Here is a 19,210-nt window from a genome sequence, read left to right as displayed (position 1 = left end):
TGATGGGCACTTAATGTTAAACCACTTGTTGTTGTCTTAACCAACAAATATTAAGAAACTATGATTGAGCGAGACCCTGGCAAGAGGTGCTCGTGAAGAGAGAGGCCTATTTATTAAAGATACAGGAGAGATGTAGGAATAGTCTTGAGTTACATTATATTTAAAGTTGCTTCATTCATAGAGCACTTTAGAGGCCTGGAAATGTCCATTTATTGACTTAGTCCCTAGCCCAAGATTGATTTTGGCTTTTTGCGGCTTTAGGTAGTTATGCTTTTTTTCTTATTTATGGGATAGATTGAATATAACCTGAATATGCCAAGACCTTCTGCCGCACGAATCCCAGCGACCAGTTAGGTCCCACAGAGTTGGCCTTCTCTGGGTCCCGTCAACTAAACAATGTTGTTTGGCGGGACCCAGGGGAAGAGACTTCTCTGTGGCGGCCCCAACCCTTTGGAACCAACTCCCCCCAGATATCAGAGTTGCCCCCACCCTCCTAGCCTTTCGTAAGCTCCTTAAAACCCACCTCTGTTGTCAGGCATGGGGGAATTGATACTTTCCCTTCCCCTAGGCTTATAAAATTTATGCATGGTATGCTAGTATGTATGATTGGTTTTTAAATTGGGGTTTTAAATTAACTTAAACTTAAATATTAGATTTGTTTACATTGTACTATTATTGCTGTGAGCTGCCCCGAGTCTGCGGAGAGGGGCGGCATACAAATCTGATAGATAGATAGATAGATAGATAGATAGATAGATAGATAGATAGATAGATAGATAGATAGATAGATAGATATGTGTATGTGTTCTGCTGGGCTCTTTGGTAGGAGCCTCCTGAAAATTCAAGGGTACAAATTTCAGACACACACACGTTTGAAAATTCAAAACAATGTTCTTTATCACAACATTCAAAATAAACTAAGCACTCTTTGTGTTGCAAAGAGCACTCGTCCCAAAACAACCAGGTAGTCTGTACAATTTCCCTTAAACTGTCATTAAGTACTTAGCCAGCAGCTGTGGAGAAACTTCACACCCCTTTTTCTTCCAACGAAGTGAGACACACACACACACACACACACACACACACACACACACACGTTGCTCTACTTTGGTTTCAAAGGCATGAAAAATCAACAAACAAAGTCCAGAAAACAGCAACACACGATTCCTGAAGAACTGCGATCAGATACTCTTCCACAACGGCCAAACCCACACGCTGCTATTTATAGCCGCAGCCCTAATTACTGGAGCCCCACCCAAGCACAGGTGGCCTCTCTTATCTCCTGTAATATGTCCTTACTTGGTCTCTTCTACGCATAATTCTGCACTTGCGTGGGTCCAAGATGTCTTCATCCAAATCAATGGAAGATAATGGAGATTGACTGCCTGGGCTGTGTGCCAAGCCCCCCTCTTCCAAGTCACTCCCACCTTCTTCTTCGTCCGAGGAAACTAAACTCTGAACTGACTCTGTCGGCAATAACACAGGCCTGTGACATGTTGAAGTTTCCCCTGCATCCACCTCCACATTCCCTGGGGCAGGAGCTGGGCCAGAGCCAACCACAACAGTATGTATGTATGTATGTATGTATGTATGTATGTATGTATGTATGTATGATTTTTTGTCGAGTCATCCTGGTATATGGGAGGAGCATACACATTCCTTTTTGCTTCTAGGGGCCATATTATAAGGCAGATAAGCTTTATTATAGCCGACAACTATTATCTATAAGTGTAACATATTTTTGCTGATAATGAAAATATACAGAATCTGTTTATTTTAATTTAGATAACAGAGTAGGAAAACATTGACAAATTCATTATTTAAAAGCCTACTGCAAAAAAAAAATGGACATTAGTAATTGCTCTACCATAATTTTTAAAGTAATAATTTCATATGATGCTACTGTACATATCATTAGATCTACTTAGATTTCTAATGTACATTTATCATAAGCTACTTTTTTGTTGAACAAGTGAGAGTTGAATTTCATATCAGAAAAGCAAATGTGTTATTTTCTTTTTCAGGGTAAAAAACTTCCATATAGTCTTGATGCAGATGCTGAAGAAGGAGAGGTTTCTGATGAAGACAGTGCTGATGAAATTGAAGATGACTGCAAGTTAAATTTTTCTTATGTAAGTCCATATAATACATCTAGTACAAGGGTATGAAACTCATGTCATTATGGCAGCATCATGTGATATATCGAGACTTTTTTTTCTCCTTTGCTAAACTGGGCATAAGTGTGGCCAGCGCATGACACATCTGGTCCGCAAGCCGGAGGTTTGACAACCCTCATCTAGTATGTTTTTTGCAACAAGGTGAAAGTGAGCTATAATTGCTTTTCTGGAATGCTTTTTAAACTTCCCAGGATTTCCTGTTGGTTAGATCTGACTCTGCTTGCTCCAGATACCCAGATTAAATTATCTTTCCATTTCACCAATCCCAAGTAGACTTGTGAAGTAAGCAGATGTATTTTGGAAAAATAGGAAGGCAAGCATTAAAACAAAACCCCACCAACCCACTTCTGTTTAGCAACATTAAATAATCCTGTCATTTATGCAGAATAATTCCAAGGTTTCATCTTAGATGTATGTGTTTTTGAATTAACAGCTATGTGGCTAAATCTTTCCTGTCCTTTGTTTTTTTTGCTATGAGAATCAGACATGACACCCTCAGTCCTTCTGAACCTAGATAAAAGTCTCCAGGTGCGACCATCATTTGAAACGTGGTTTAATTTACTGCAATTTTAATATAATTGACTTCAAAATTACAAGAATTAAATGCCATTAGTACTACTTCCTTATCACGAAAAATATGATACAGCAGCAGCATGTTTAAGGGATGCTTCATAAATATGTGAAACACTTATCTGAGAATTGAAGTTATTATTATTATTATTATTATTATTATTATTATTATTATTATTAATAAAAATAATTGCATATAGAAGTGTGCAGTGAAGGGCTGCAAAATTGTTTACTACCGCACTGTGGGCATGGCTTATTTTGTGGGTGTGGCTTGCCTGCCATGTGACCAGGTGGGAGTGGCTTGACGATCATGTGACCGGGGCTGGCTTAAAGGTCATGTGACTCGCTTAAAGATGGCCAACTTGACGTCACTCACTTCAAGGGTTTGGGTTAGGGTTAGGGTGCCTGGCTTCTCCTCGCCTCAAAGAGATACAATTTCCCTATTTACTATTACTAAACATCCCAAATATACTCTTTAATTCTATGTATATATGCCATATGTGTACATACATATTACACAGAGGCACACAAAAATATACCTTACCTATTATATAAACTGTATGTGTATGTACACATACACACATGCATGCACAGCTCTTCTAAAATTATACACATTCAACCTCATTTACTGCAATAGGACAAACATACCCAGAGCCCAGAAGGGAAAAAAGAAAAAAATTCAAACTTTTTCTACCGGTTCTGCCTACCTGACCGTACCCATAGGAGCCCATCACTAGAAGTGTGGCAAAAGAAAGCAAAGACTTCAGAAGAGAAGGATTTAGGGGTAGTGATTTCTGACAGTCTCAAAATGGGTGAGCAGTGTGGTCGGGCAGTAGGAAAAGCAAATAGGATGCTTGGCTGCATAGCTAGACGTATAACAAGCAGGAAGAGGGAGATTGTGATCCCCTTATATAGAGCGCTGGTGAGACCACATTTGGAGTACTGTGTTCAGTTCTGGAGACCTCACCTACAAAAAGATATTGACAAAATTGAACGGGTCCAAAGACGGGCTACAAGAATGGTGGAAGGTCTTAAGCATAAAATGTGTCACGAAAGACTTAATGAACTCAATCTGTATAGTCTGGAAGACAGAAGGAAAAGGGGGGACATGATCGAAACATTTAAATATGTTAAAGGGTTAAATAAGGTTCAGGAGGGAAGTGTTTTTAATAGGAAAGTGAACACAACAACAAGGGGACACAATCTGAAGTTAGTTGGGGGAATGATCAAAAGCAACATGAGAAAATATTATTTTACTGAAAGAGTAGTAGATCCTTGGAACAAACTTCCAGCAGACGTGGTTGGTAAATCCACAGTAACTGAATTTAAACATGCCTGGGATAAACATATATCCATTGTAAGATAAAATGCAGGAAATAGTATAAGGGCAGACTAGATGGACCATGATGTCTTTTTCTGCCATCAGTCTTCTATGTTTCTATGTTTCTAAGACAGCACCATGGGTCTGGTACAGTATATGAGCACCTCCTTGAGTGCAAACCAATAACATCTGGAGTACCACTTGAATACCTTCAGCCTTTGCAAAATAATCATCAGTCAATTGGAAAAGGCAGCTTACTTGGAACAATTTACATCCTGTGATGATATCTTTAACCCCACAAACAACAACAACTGCTTTTCTCAGATCCTTGAGAAGGATTTGATAGGTGGATAAAAATGCCAAATTGAATCTGAATATTTCATTGACTGTGTGACCAACTACAATAATTCATGAAATGCCTATATAAATATTACCAGAATGCTGAAGAATAAGTATAAATTACACCACTGGGTAACTTAGTTTTTTTGGCAACCCTTGCTGTCTTTCTCATCAAAATTCCTCTCCTGAGGGGGCAGACATATCTTTGATAGAGCTATGTAAAATATGTGATTTGATTTTATAAAATAGTGAAGTGCCCTTTGGTCAATAAAGTCTAGATTAAATGAAGATGGAAGCAGGCATGGACATATAAATTTATACTTTATTATTCACATTTGCATCTCCATCTTTGTCTTCATCCTATCCCAATTTCACAGTCTAGGGTAAAATGAATTAATTTCTTGGATAGGAGTCTGAAGAGATTTCTTATTTATACTTCCAGAAAAAATTCTACTGGGGAAAAGGAATCCTCAATCTGAGCATTGTATTGGCAATTCTGTGTCAGCAAAAACTTCAGAAGAGAAGGATTTAGGGGTAGTGATTTATGACAGTCTCAAAATGGGTGAACAGTGCAGTCAGGCGGTAGGGAAAGCAAGTAGGATGCTTGGCTGCATAGCTAGAGGCATAACAAGCAGGAAGAGGGAGATTATGATCCCACTATATAGAGTGCTGGTGAGACCACATTTGGAATACTGTCTTCAGTTCTGGAGACCTCACCTACAAAAAGATATTGACAAAATTGAACGGGTCCAAAGACGGGCTACAAGAATGGTGGAAGGTCTTAAGCATAAAACGTATCAGGAAAGACTTCATGAACTCAATCTGTATAGTCTGGAGGACAGAAGGAAAAGGGGGGGGGGACATGATCGAAACATTTAAATATGTTAAAGGGTTAAATAAGGTCCAGGAGGGAAGTGTTTTTAATAGGAAAGTGAACACAAGAACAAGGGGACACAATCTGAGTCTTCGGAGAGGGGCGGCATACAAATCCAAATAATTAATAAATAATAGTTGGGGGAAAGATCAAAAGCAACATGAGAAAATATTATTTTACTGAAAGAGTAGTAGATCCTTGGAACAAACTTCCAGCAGACGTGGTTGATAAATCCACAGTAACTGAATTTAAACATGCCTGGGATAAACATAGATCCATCCTAAGATAAAATACAGAAAATAGTATAAGGGCAGACTAGATGGATCATGAGGTCTTTTTCTGCCGTCAGTCTTCTATGTTTCTATGTTCTACTGAACACTATACAATTCCAAATGCCCACTTTGCTGTTTGCATTCATTGTCGATGTCTAACATTTTGGTTTCCCATAGGTGGTTCTCAAACGTCATGTGTAGGTAAAGAGAAGCCTTAGTCTGGACAGGAGCTCTGTTTCTGCGAAAGCCCAGAGGGAAGTGTTCTTTTATGAATGCATTGTATAAAGGAGATGGTGGGAAAATAAGAAGGTTTCAGACCGTTGGGGAGTCATTTGTACCGAGAAAGGCAAAAGAATGTCATATTCTTCCCTTGCTTACCTTATAACAGAAGAAGTGTAAGACAGTCCACCCTAAGAATTCCTCCAGAATTCTATTTTCTTTGCAAGAATGTCAGTTTTTAAAAATCAGGTGGGCTGATAATTTATTGGGAAATCTTTACTTTTTACTTGGCACTCATAAAAAGCCATTTGTGATAGACTGCGGCATATTTAGATTATACCCAAATAAAATAAAATAAAAATCTGTTAACAATTTGTATTGCTGCATTTCAATCTCTTTCAGAGCAATGGCAAAACAGAGCATCAGATAGAGTCTTTTATAAGAAAAAAACTTGAATCCTTACTCAAAGAGTCTCAAATCAGAGACAAAGAAGACACTGATAGCTTCACTGTGAGGGCTCTTTTAAAAGCAACGCACGAGGGCTTAAATGTGAACTTTAAACCGGTAAGCGGTTTTTTTCTTACTCTTCTGGGAATATTTATCGCTGCTGCTTTGACATATAATTGATTGCAGAAGTTATATTAAAATAGCTGTTCTTTCATTCATTGTGTATTTATATGTATCCTGCCTTTTTATTTTTACAAATAACTTAAGGTGGCAAACATCCAAATCACCTTCCTCTTTTTATTTTCCATAGAAAGACAACCCAGTGAAGTAATAGTAGTACTTAGACTTATATACAGCTTCACAATGCATTTACAGCCCTCTCTAAGCAGTTTATAGAGAGTTAGCATATTTCCCCCAACAATTTGGGTCCTCATTTTACCCACCTCGGAAGGATGGAAGGCTGAGTCAGCCTTGAGCCTGGTGAGATTTGAACTGGTGAACTACAGTCAGCAGAAGGAGCTTGCAGTACTGCACTCTAACCACTGCGCCGCAAAGGAGATAAGTTGGGCTGAGAGACTGTAACTGGCCCATGATCATCCAACTGACTTTCATGTCTAAGGCAGGATTTCAAGTTACAATCACCTACTTTCTAGCCTGATGCCTTAAAAATAAGAAAATAAGAAAAATGACACTTAATTTAAAAAGGGAGAAGGGATCATTATGATTTCCACTGTATCTCCCAAATAAAGAGCTTTTGCTGCAAAAGAAAAACAAAATCAAAAGAGTTGGACTTCATTTTCTTTTAGCTGGGCTTTTTGAGCAAAAGATTGGACTAGATGACTTAAATCTATGATTCTATTTTTTTATTTCCAGAAACCAGAACTTGCTTTAAAAAATGTTATTATTTTGAATACCAAAATGGTGAACGTGTGTATTATGCAAATGGATTTTTAATCTTTTTTTTTTTTAATTTTGAAAGCTTCCAGTGATGGAACCCAACAACTTTAAGAGGCAGGCTGTTCCATTGCTTCAGAGCTTTTAGGGCAGTAATGGCGAACCTTTTTTCCTTGGGTGCCCAAAGAGCGTGTGTGTGTGCCATCATGCATGTGCCCACACCCATCATTCAATTCCTGGGGAGGGCGTAAACAGCTTCCCCCGTCCCCTGGAGGCCCTCTGGAGGCTGGAAATGGCCTGCTTCCCAACTTCTGGGCTTGTGTTTTGCCCTCTCCAGGCTCCAAAGGCTTCCCTGGAGCCAGGAGAGATAAAAACGCCCTCCCTCTGGAGGCTCTCTGGAAGCCAAAAACACCCTCCCAGAGCCTCTGGTGCAAGCCAAAAATCAGCTGGCCAGCACACACATGCACGTTGGAGCTGAGCTAGGGCAACAGCTCACATGCCAGTAGATATGGCCCCGCGTGCCACCTGTGGCACCCATGCCATAGGTTTGTCATCACTGTTTTAGGGTTTTCCTTATTTCAAGTTTAGATCTGTCACACTAAGCTTTCACCTACTGGTTCAAATGCTCTGGAGAATACATCCACACCCTCTTTCTTGGTCTTTCAGTCAGTCGAAGTATTTTTGTTTCAATGTGAATATATCCTTCGGTCACAGGTATAAGTGCTTTTCTCCTTTATACTTATTTTGATATGCTTGGCGCCACCTTGTAGTTTCCAAGTAGTGTGTTAAGAACGTAGATGACTTGACTGAGAGCATGTATTCGTAAAGAAATTTCCACATTGCATCTGCATCCTAAACTATTTATTTTTATTTATTTATTTTTATTTATTTATTTATTTTGTCCAATACACAATAATATACAATGAAGCTTATAGAGATATAGTAGAGAAGATATATGAGATATAGGAGAGACTATAGGACAGAGGACAGAAGGCACTCTAGTGCGCTTATGTACGCCCCTTACTGACCTCTTAGGAATATGGATAGTCTAAGGGTAAAGTGTTGGGGGTTAGGGGATGATACTACGGAGTCCGGTAATGAGTTCCACGCTTCAACAACTCGATTACTAAAGTCGTATTTTTTACAGTCAAGCTTGGAGCGGTTAATATTAAGCTTGAATCTGTTGTGTGCTCTTGTGTTGTTGTGGCTGAAGCTGAAGTAGTCTTTGATAGGCAGGACATTGCAGCATATGATCTTGTGGGCAATACTTAGATCATGTTTAAGACGTCGTAGTTCTAAGCTTTCAAGACCCAGGATTGGAAGTCTAGTTTCGTAGGGAATTCTGTTTCGGGTAGAGGAGTGAAGGGCTCTTCTGATGAAGTATCTTTGGACATTTTCAAGGGTGTTAAATGAATATCTGGAATTAATGCTTAGTGTAAAAGTCTAGAAATGGGCAGGGAAAAATTGTTCTTCACCAAAAAGTGAATGGATCATAAATTCCTGTTTGCAGGCCACATATTGTATAATGGAAACAACTTGCACTGTGAATAGCTAAGGGAATGCAACTCAGTGCCTTTTTCAGCTGTGTATGAATGCATATTCTGACAGAAACACTGGATTTTGTCACATAGCATCAAGCTGTTGACCCTAGGGAGTCTCCTTTGTGTGAATCTTAGATGGGCTAGAACTATGACTTCGGTTCTGTTTTCTTGTCTTTCCTATTTATCTCAGAATGTCAAACGATAGGATTGGTTGATTTGGTCTCCTGGGTAATATTTGATTTGACTTCATTTCAGTGTCTGAGTACAAAACAATGTTTTGGAAGCATCAGATTTCTGTAGGTATTTTATTTACTGAATACATCTACAATTTACAGATATACAGCAGATTAAATAATATACAGAACCTCTGTTTCTGTGCATAATAATATAGCATATATTGTTTATGCAAGAAAAATAAAGATTTGCTAGTATTGCTGTGCTAAACCCGATTTGTTACACTATTATTTCTTTGCCTTGAGACTGAAAAGCTTAAGAATGCACACTTTTCAGACAGTTGAATTCCTAGCATAATCTAATATTTTCTAAAATTACATTAAAATTATAAAATTCATTTGGAATAAATATTATTATTTATAATATGTGGCTGTTGATCCATTCTCCGTTCTCCTACAACTGTAACGAAGCCTTGATTTAAAGGACATGTGATTTGATCTACAATAACAGCTAATAACTTTTGAGAAGATATCAGTTTTGATTAGTTTTGACTAATGTATATTACATATTTTATTTCCATGGGTATTACTAAGATAATCCAACAAAATAAGAAAACCAAGCATTGGATTCTTAATAAGATTATTAAGAAGCTATTATTAAGAGTCACACAACTGAAACTCAAGCTTGTACCAGCAATGAGACAATCAGAGATTAAAAACTCACCGAGGCAGAAAAACCGTATCTTAAAGGAAAAGGAACTAAAATTATTATCCATATAAGTCCATTAATGGGAAGAACTGTTCTTTGGAACAGGAAAAATATTTAGAAGGTGTGATAAAGTGAAATTCAAATGAGATGTGATGGTTATGAGACTAAGATGAAGTCTCAATAGATCTCAAAATTATTCTTATGAGCAAGCAAGAATTCTTTGCAGTTAGTATCTGTTGTTTCTTTTTGACTCTTTATGTTCTGTTAGTATAAACCAGGGATTAAATTAAGTTTGAAAATTAGCTTTAGGGCAAAAAATGCAAGGAAGGATATAAGTTCTATTCTGAAATAGATTTTGGTATAGTTCTAATAGCCCGGGCAAGAGTATTCTTTCTCTACATTGTCGATAGCAGTGATGGCAAACCTTTTTTTCCTCGGTTATCAAAATAGTGTGAGCACATGCTATCATACGTGTGCGAGTGCCCACGCCCATAATTCAATGCCTGGGGAGGGCAAAAACAGCTCCCCCTCCCCCCCGAGGCCCTCTGGAAGCCAGAAATGGTCTGTTTCCCAACTTCTGGTGGGCCCAGTGGGCTCGTGTTTCACCCTCCCCAGCCTCCAAAGGCTTCCCTGGAGCCAGGGGAGGGTAAAACCATCCTCCCCCATCCCCCCGGAGGATCTCTGGAAGCCAAGAACGCCCTCCAAGAGCCTCCATGAGCCAAAAATCAGTTGCCAGCACACAGGTGAATGCTGGAGCTGAACTAGGGCAACGGCTCGCGTGCCTACAGATATGGTTCCGCGTACCACTTGTGGTACCCATGCCATAGGTTCACCATCACTGATCTATAGTGTCCAAAACCATCACTATCCAAATACAGTGTATGTCAGGCCGAAGTCTTCATGTGGAGTTAGAGAGTTCAGCCTGAGACAACACAAGGGGGGAATGGGAGGGGTAGTGAGTAGTCAGAGGGGAAAGTTACTAGACACAACCAAAGATTCCTTTCTCCAAGCCAAGGCCACTGTTTGTTCTGCCTCAACTGAAGAGAAGAGGAAGTTGATAAGCCCCTACACACAGACTGGCTCTCGTGATGAACTTGTGGGTGTGGGGGATGTAAAATGAACTTTAACCTAGGTGGGATTCTGGGAAGTACTCAGAATCGGAATGACAATGGCGTAGCTAACATGGTTCTGTTAATAAATCAAGCTCTGATTGAGAGAATTGGACTGGGACTTGTTTTATTTCTCAGATGCTATTTAGAACGTTGACAGTGTGCTCTTGTGGAACACACACACACATATACAACTACATTGAGAGCACTACTGTAGATGACATTTTTTCTTTCTTTCCACCAACCATCCTCTTGGAGTAGAAACTGGACTTACAAATATTTTACTAGATGGCTAAATTGAAGCAGAAGCAAATGTGACAACCAATTACATTAAAAAATGATTTTGATAAATTCATTGTTTTTCACAGAATTCAGGTTTGAAGGACACTAACAAAAAATCCCACAGTAAACTCTTGGGCACTTTTGGTAAACATAAGGTAAGCAGTGGTCTGATTATGAATTCTTTTTACCATGACCCCCACTTCTGTACTAGTCAACTAAATCAGCATTTCTCAACCTTGTGAACTTGAAGATAGGTGGACTTCATACATGCCAGCTGAGGAACTCTGAGTTCAGAACTACACAACTTAAATTTGACAAGATTAAGAAATACTGATGGACCTAAAGAAAAGCTACAGCTTCCAAGAATATATGTGTTTGTGGTTGGCAGGATCATAAACTGACAGGATCCAAATCTGTCTGGTAATTCAAAATATAAACTTGGTGAAACTGATAGATTTGTATCTATTCTATGATGCAAGACCACTGTCTGCTGCACGAATCCCAGTGGCCGGTTAGGTCCCACAGAGTTGGTCTTCTCTGGGTCCCGTCGACTAAACAATGTCGTCTGGCAGGACCCAGGGGAAGAGCCTTCTCTGTGGTGGCTCCAACCCTCTGGAATCAACTCCCCCCAGAGATTAGGAGTGCCCCCCCTCCTTGCCTTTCGTAAACTCCTTAAAACCCACCTCTGTCGTCAGGCTTGGGGGAACTGAGACACCCCCCCCGTTGCCTATGTAATTTTGTGCATGATATGACTGTGTGTATGTATTCTATCTTTTGGGGTTTTTCTTTCTTTTCATACTTTGTAATGTAAAACTGTTATTTTAGATTTTAATAATTAGATTTGCTACCATGTATTGTTTTTATCACTATTGTGAGCAGCCCCTAGTCTATGGAGAGGGGCGGCATACAAATCTAATTAATAATAATAATAATAATAATAATAATAATAATAATAATAATAATAATAATAATAATGGTATTACTAGATAAAACTTTAGTTTCTTACATTTTTGAAAAACAGAACATTTTCTTTAATAACACTAGAGAAATGAGAGAATTTTCACGACACATTAAATATTTAAATTTTATTACCTTGTAACTAAAGGTTTTCAGTGATTTTGTTCTGGAAATTGTGAGTATTTCAAAGTCTGCAGTTCATTTTTTTTTTTAAGTGTTGGTTTGAATGGTTTTTCAAAAAGTGGTAAAAGAATCATCTAGCCTGAAGGTGTTTCTTATAAAAATATCTGTAGCTGTCCCTCCAGATTGATTTTCAGCAGATGCCCTTTCAAAAGTAGCCCGAGTAAAATGTTACATTTTTTCAGACTTTTGCTAGTGGTACTCATTCTTATGTCACTACTTTCTTAAACAATATAGCTCCAATCTTCAAAATATTAAAGCTTGAGAATAGACAAATTTATGCAGGCTACTGACAGGAAATACAAAGTGTTTAGACCAGCGGTCCTCAAACTACGGCCCGTGGGCCGCATACGGCCCGCTGAGGCCATTTATCCGGCCCGCCGGTGATTGACAGGAGCACAGGAAAAAGAGAGCAAGAAAGAAAGAAAAGGGAAAGAGAGGGAGGGAAAGAGAAGTGGAGAGGAAGGAAGGAAGGAAGGAAGGAAGGAAGGAAGGAAGGAAGGAGAAATGGAGGGACAGAGGAAGGAAGGACTGTTTTTGGGGGAGTAATTTTTTTTATTTTTCTCTTAACATACATTCAAACAATACAGTGTACCGTCTAATTTTCCATGAATAAAATGCGGTATTTTGTTAGTAACTAATATCAATCATCAAAAAAGTTGCAAAAGGTTTTTTTCTAATTTTGTCATCCAGTTGCATTCATTTTTTAAAATTAAATTCCATCCTTAATGTTCCTTCAAAAAGTACACCAATTATTTTTCTAACTTATTAACCATTATGCCAAAGTGCTTCCTTCTTTCTTTATATATTTTTCTATAAGCCAAGAAAACCTTGTATAGCCAATCAGATGTTAACAAAAGAAAATTAAAAACAAAACATAAACATATATGAATTTCAGACTTCTTCCCCCCCCTCTAAATAGTACATTCCCATTTTGTTTCTTACTTTAAGATAAGGTATGTGCAGTGTGCATAGGGATTTGTTCATAGGGTTTTTTTTTATAGTCTGGCCCTCCAACAGCCCGAGGGACAGTGAACTGGCCCCCTGTGTAAAAAGTTTGGGGACCCCTGGTTTAGACAGAGAAAAGGGAAGGGAAAACAGAGTTATTTAAACAGTGAGTTTCTTTGTTTTGTGTTGTGTAGATTTGCCTGCTTTTTTCTGGCAGCACACAAATCACCCAAGTTGCTGATCAGAGTACATTAGCAAACTGTCACAAAAATTAAACATGATGAAAAGTTGCCTAGGATTTACTATGTAGTAATAGTCCATGATTATATTAAGATAAACGTACCAACTCATTTTGTTTAATTGAGGACATTGTTAAGTAACACTTTAACTTCTCAAACAGAAGGCAGCTAAATCAAAGTCCAAATCTCACAGCTTATCCGATGATGAAGACTCTCAACAAAATGTGTCTGGAAAAGAATCTGGGCAGTTATACAGGTTAGTAACAATCATTACATCTGTTTGTTTTAATATATTAAATAAAGTCCATACATTAAAGTGCACTTCTCTTGCAATATATGTAGTCATTACCTTTCAAGAAATGAAGAATTACAGCAATCCCGTTCTGACTAAGCTTCCTGATAAATAATACTGCACAAACGGCGTCCCAAAAACCTCTTTTATTTTAACGGCTGTGAATTCTTTTCATTCCCAGCCGTAATAAGTTCCAAACAATGTTAATGAGTCCAACAGTAGTTTTCCGGAAAAAGGCAGATAATCACACAAACCTTTATCTTTCCTGACATGCTGCCAAAGACCATTTAGCAAGGAGCTTTTCAAGGCCAAACAAAAACATGGAGTCAAAACTGAAATTACCCAAGTTGAACAAAGTTGCTTCCTGCAACAAGAAGCTCTGTTTAGTACACTTAAATAAGTGTGGGAGGGGCCAATTATCTCTAAACTTTATTCCTGAGTAGTCCTTCTCCTCTGTAACTGTTCTTGCCTTCTGGCCGCTCTGAACATGTACGCATTGAGAATAGGCTGCCTCTGTTCTTCTGTATTGCTCATGTCAGCCTCTGGAGGCTTTGGGGGCTGGATCCCTGCCTCTGACATAGGCCTTCTCCAGACTCCAGGCCTGGCCCATATTTCTCCCTGGCCTCCAGGGAGGCCTTGTTCTAAATGAAATAGAAACTAGTAACGCTTCATGTCTTCATGTCTTAACAAGCAGGAAGAGGGAGATTGTGATCCCGCTATATAGAGCGCTGGTGAGACCACATTTGGAATACTGTGTTCAGTTCTGGAGACCTCACCTACAAAAAGATATTGACAAAATTGAACAGGTCCAAAGATGAGCTACAAGAATGGTGGAAGGTCTTAAGCATAAAACGTATTAGGAAAGACTTAATGAACTCAATCTGTATAGTCTGGAGGACAGAAGGGAAAGCGGGGACATGATCGAAACATTTAAATATGTTAAAGGGTTAAATAAGGTCCAGGAGGGAAGTGTTTTTAATAGGAAAGTGAACACAAGAACAAGGGGACACAATCTGAAGTTAGTTGGGGGAAAGATCAAAAGCAACATGAGAAAAATATTATTTTACTGAAAGTGTAGTAGATCCTTGGAACAAACTTCCAGCAGACGTGGCAGATAAATCCACAGTAACTGAATTTAAACATGCCTGGGATAAACATAGATCCATTGTAAGTTGAAATACAGGAAATAGTATAAGGGCAGACTAGATAGATCATGAGGTCTTTTTCTGCCGTCAGTCTTCTATGTTTCTATGTAACTCTTTATGCAATACATAAGCTATGATTGTTTCAAGTGTATGTTTGCATTGAAGAAGCTTCCTTTTCATGTTGCTTATGTCAGGTTTCGGAACCAATAAAGATATACTGAGATTCTTCTAACCAATTTCCTTTGTTGCTACTCATCTATAAACAAAGTCTTTCCAAATCAAAACAGACAACACTTGCACCATTAAATATACTGCATAGTCTGTGAACTCCTGGACATGAACAGTCTTAACTCTTCGTCCCAGGCAGACTACCTAAACTTTGCTATTTTTTTTTGTTCTTCTGAAATGCACTCCCTTCCTTCTGGGAATCTGGACCATGTTCTACTATACCTTTTCAAAATAAGGTAACAGATATATATCCAGCTTTCTTTAATTTTATTGTATACAGCTAAATAAAAGGCATGCACATGTAAAGGTTTAGGGCTGAAATGAAAGGTTAAAACATTAATTGCAATCCCTGGAAAATGTTCCATCTTTCAGTCTGTCTCTTTTTTTCTCATTCCCTTTTTTTTCCTCCTCTTCTTTTTCTGTTTCCCTTTTTGAATTTTTGATCATCAAATAATAATTATTTGCTGTTTAATGAAAGAATGATATGCTTGCCACACTAATTTTTGGACACAACGGAAAAAATAATTGATGGAGAGATTAATTTATAATTCCATTTACCTTTTGAGAAATCCATTCTTTTTCCAGCCGTTTGGCTCGGCGGAGGAAGACAATGAAGCTATGCCGTGACCTTTCTGATCTAGTGGTGTACACAAACTCTGTGGCAGCTCAAGACATAATTGATGATGGTAAGGTTGTGTGTAATTTATATTAAGGAACGTATTAGTATTGCCTGCTTAATAGCAATAGCATTTAGATTTACAGACTGTTTTACAGTACTTTACAGTGCTCTCTAAGTGGTTTACAGAGTCAGCATGTTTCCCCCTATTATTTGGGACAATTGTTTATACCGTCTTTGGGAGGATGAAAGGCTGAGTCAATCAGGATCAAACTCTTGGTAGTGGGCAGAGTTAGCCTGCAAGTCTGCATCCTAACCACTATGCCACCACAATCCTTAAGTGTGTATGTGTAGGTGTGGCTATGTTTATTATTGTATATGGAAAACTGTGGGGAAAAAATCTTGATATGATGTGATGGCATAAAATAATTTAATATACCTTCCTTCCTTCATTCATGCAAGCAGGGGATAAATGAGGCTTCCAGTGGTTGCTGCTTGCAGGATTAAGTCTCAAAAACATTTTCTGTAATTATTATAGTCCTGTAGATAATACTTGTCTCAGATGGGCAACTTCTGGCTGATCATGTTTGGTCTTGAAAGAATTGGACCTTGGTAATACTTGCATAGGATTCCTCTAAAGATCAGGGTTTCGGGCTAGATAGGAGGGGAGGGTACCAGTTTACCCATTTCAGAATGGTTTAGAACATTATACATCTTATCCTCAGCCTTATAAAATGTGAATGAGGATTACTGAGTTGGATTATAAAATACACTCAATTTATGAGATCTCCCAGAAAAATGGCTAACTGATGTTGGAATCTTAAAAAAAATAATCATGCAGTATTCATGAGAAAATTAAAAAAAGAATCTTTTGAATCTGAATTTAATAAATCTTTTTCACTCATTGTGAAGCAAACAGGGGGTGCCAAGATAGGCAAAAGTTGACATAGAAGCTACATTATAATGCTGTAATGTTGCAACATGTATAAGCAGAATTTGGGCCACTAATGAGAATATTTGTGATTACTGTACTGCAATAGATTAAATTGATTTCAAATGTGTCACAGTTTAATTCCCATATAGTCTAGCAAGCGTGCCTCATAGGAATTTTAATACAAGGCATTCTGAGTTGAGTCCATTAAGAAATATCAATCTTATTTAATAAAAATGTCTGAGATATTCTTATTGTTATTGTTAGATGGCAGAATAGCAAATGGGGCAAATAGATTATCAATTATATGTTAAGGCTGATCTCGCACTCCCAATTTTGTATAATTTTACATAATTTTCATTGATAAATGCATTAAGTTGATTTAAAAAGCTAGCCTATACATTTGATAAAATAATAGACAGTTTTAGAAAACATTCCAATTTGCTACACGTCCTGTAACTTTTCATTCCTGCAACATGCCATTTTCTTCTGGTATAAAATTAATAGACGTTATAATCCCAAGTTTGGCATGGCAAAGGTAGAAAACAAGGGAAGATACCATTGAAGATACCATAAAACATTAAGGCAAGGTGTCTTTATAAAGAGGATTAAGTGGGTGGATTTATATGCTGGTATCAACTGCTTGTGACAAAATTACTTATGACTCAGTTTAGACTTGTTGATTCTTGTCTATTTGTAATTCATCTCTGACAACTGTTTAGAGTGTTTGTTTCACAATTCTTTGTTTTCCTTCCAGCCTGGATCTGGTATCTTCTTGCTTTTCTTTGACTTTAAAGTTTTATCTCACTTGCAATCCCTCCAGGCTTCCACCCAGCTCTGCCACTCGGCTTTTCTCCGGAATAAATTTTTTATTTATTGAATGTCACTGCATAGGTCTCAGCATGTATAGATACCAATATCTATCTTTCTACTCAGCAGCTCATCCAAGAGAGTGTTTGGGGTAGCTTTTTAACATCAGAATATTGATTGATTGATTGATTGATTGATTGATTGATTGATTGATTGGATTTGTATGCCGCCCCTCTCCGGAGACTCGGGGCGGCTAACAGCAACAATAAAGCATTGTACAATAGTAGTCTGATGTTAGAAACAATTAAAAACCCATTAATATAAAAAACCCCAAACATACATACCATGCATAGAATTGTAAAGGCCTAGGGGGAAGAGGGTCTCAATTTCCCCATGCCTGACGGCAGAGGTGGGTTTTAAGCAGCTTACGAAAGGCAAGGAGGGTGGGGGCAATTCTAATCTTTGGGGGGAGTTGGTTCCAGAGGGCCGCGGCCGCCACAGAGAAGGCTCTTCCCCTGGGTCCCGCCAAGCAACATTCTTTAGTTGACGGGACCCGGAGAAGATCCACTCTTTGGGACCTAACTGGTCGCTGGGATTCGTGCAGCAGAAAGCGGTCCCTGAGATAATCTGGTCCGGTGCCATGAAGGGCTTTATAGGTCATAACCAACACTTTGAATATCTATCGCCCTATAAAACAGATGACATACATCATTAATTATACTTTAGCAATCTTCTGCAAAGAATTTGCTATCTGGATTTAGAACTGCGACTGATGACGACTGAGGTGAAATCATCTTGAACTTGATAAGCACTATTAGAGGAAATGAAAAAGTGCTAGCAGACAGTTTTGTAGAACAGAGTTGGGGCGATCTTATAATGATACTTCTTATTTTGTCATGAGGCAAGTGTGTCTTCTGCAGTTTGTGAAATTTGAGTACCCCCCCACCTCCCAAAAAAGAAGTCAGCATTCAGGTTTTCATTCCCCTCAAAGATCACCAGAGGGATATATTGGATTGAAAATTCCAATTTCTGATATATTAGATTGAAAATTCCAATTTCTGATATATTGGATTGAACACTCCAATTTCTGATATATTGGATTGAACATTCCAATTTCTGATATATTGGATTGAACATTCCAATTTCTGATATATTGGATTGAACATTCCAATTTCTGATATATTGGATTGAACATTCCAATTTCTGATATATTGGATTGAACACTCCAATTTCTGATATATTGGATTGAACATTCCAATTTCTGATATATTGGATTGAAAATTCCAATTTCTGATATATTGGATTGAACATTCCAATTTCTGATATATTGGATTGAACACTCCAATTTCTGATATATTGGATTGAACATTCCAATTTCTGATATATTGGATTGAACACTCCAATTTCTGATATATTGGATTGAACACTCCAATTTCTGATATATTGGATTGAACATTCCAATTTCTGTGGAGAACTTTTAAAGTAAACCATGCTTACCTATCTCCATTGGCCCAAGTGACAATTACTTCTGATTGCAAAGACAGAGCTGAATTTCTACTTGTAACATTTAGTAAAATATCAAAGGGTATAGACATAAGATTTCATTTCATTAATTTCCCTTCTGACTTAACTTCAAACAATCTACATTATTACTTAAATCGTTTGGGACTCGTTTCTTAGTTTGGGACTCTCACTGTAAAATCTACTCCTTCTGTGTGCTATTTCTTCATATATTTTGCATTGCATAGGCATCCTTCAGTCTCAAAAGACCATAGTATCATAGCATCATAGATTCCACAGAACATGAAGCTTAGGTAGTTAGTATGGATAGTCTATCCTTCATATATTGCAAAGCTGCTATTATGATGCACCTTACTCTTCTCTTAATATGGTAAATTATTTAGCTTTACTAGATAAATGGTCAAAGCAATGGAAAC

The 19,210-nt window shown here is 38.0% G+C and overlaps 1 protein-coding gene across 5 annotated transcripts in view; it reads left to right on the top strand.

Moving 5' to 3' along the window:
• PLCH1 (phospholipase C eta 1) overlaps nucleotides 1-19,210 on the top strand; it is a 196,950-nt gene that overhangs the window by 154,780 nt on the left and 22,960 nt on the right. For all 5 annotated transcript variants that reach the window (XM_070753486.1, XM_070753489.1, XM_070753488.1 and 2 more), the window contains exons 11-15: nucleotides 2,025-2,132; nucleotides 6,175-6,336; nucleotides 11,014-11,082; nucleotides 13,413-13,507; nucleotides 15,502-15,602. In XM_070753486.1, coding sequence (XP_070609587.1) covers nucleotides 2,025-2,132; nucleotides 6,175-6,336; nucleotides 11,014-11,082; nucleotides 13,413-13,507; nucleotides 15,502-15,602 — 535 coding nt within the window. The remainder of the gene's footprint in view (nucleotides 1-2,024; nucleotides 2,133-6,174; nucleotides 6,337-11,013; nucleotides 11,083-13,412; nucleotides 13,508-15,501; nucleotides 15,603-19,210) is intronic.

The sequence above is a fragment of the Erythrolamprus reginae genome, chromosome 5 (assembly GCF_031021105.1).
Source record: "Erythrolamprus reginae isolate rEryReg1 chromosome 5, rEryReg1.hap1, whole genome shotgun sequence".
Classification (NCBI taxonomy): Eukaryota; Metazoa; Chordata; class Lepidosauria; order Squamata; family Dipsadidae; genus Erythrolamprus; species Erythrolamprus reginae.
The sequence above is the reverse complement of the archived record's forward strand: the minus strand, read 5'-3'. Positions and strand labels throughout refer to the sequence as shown.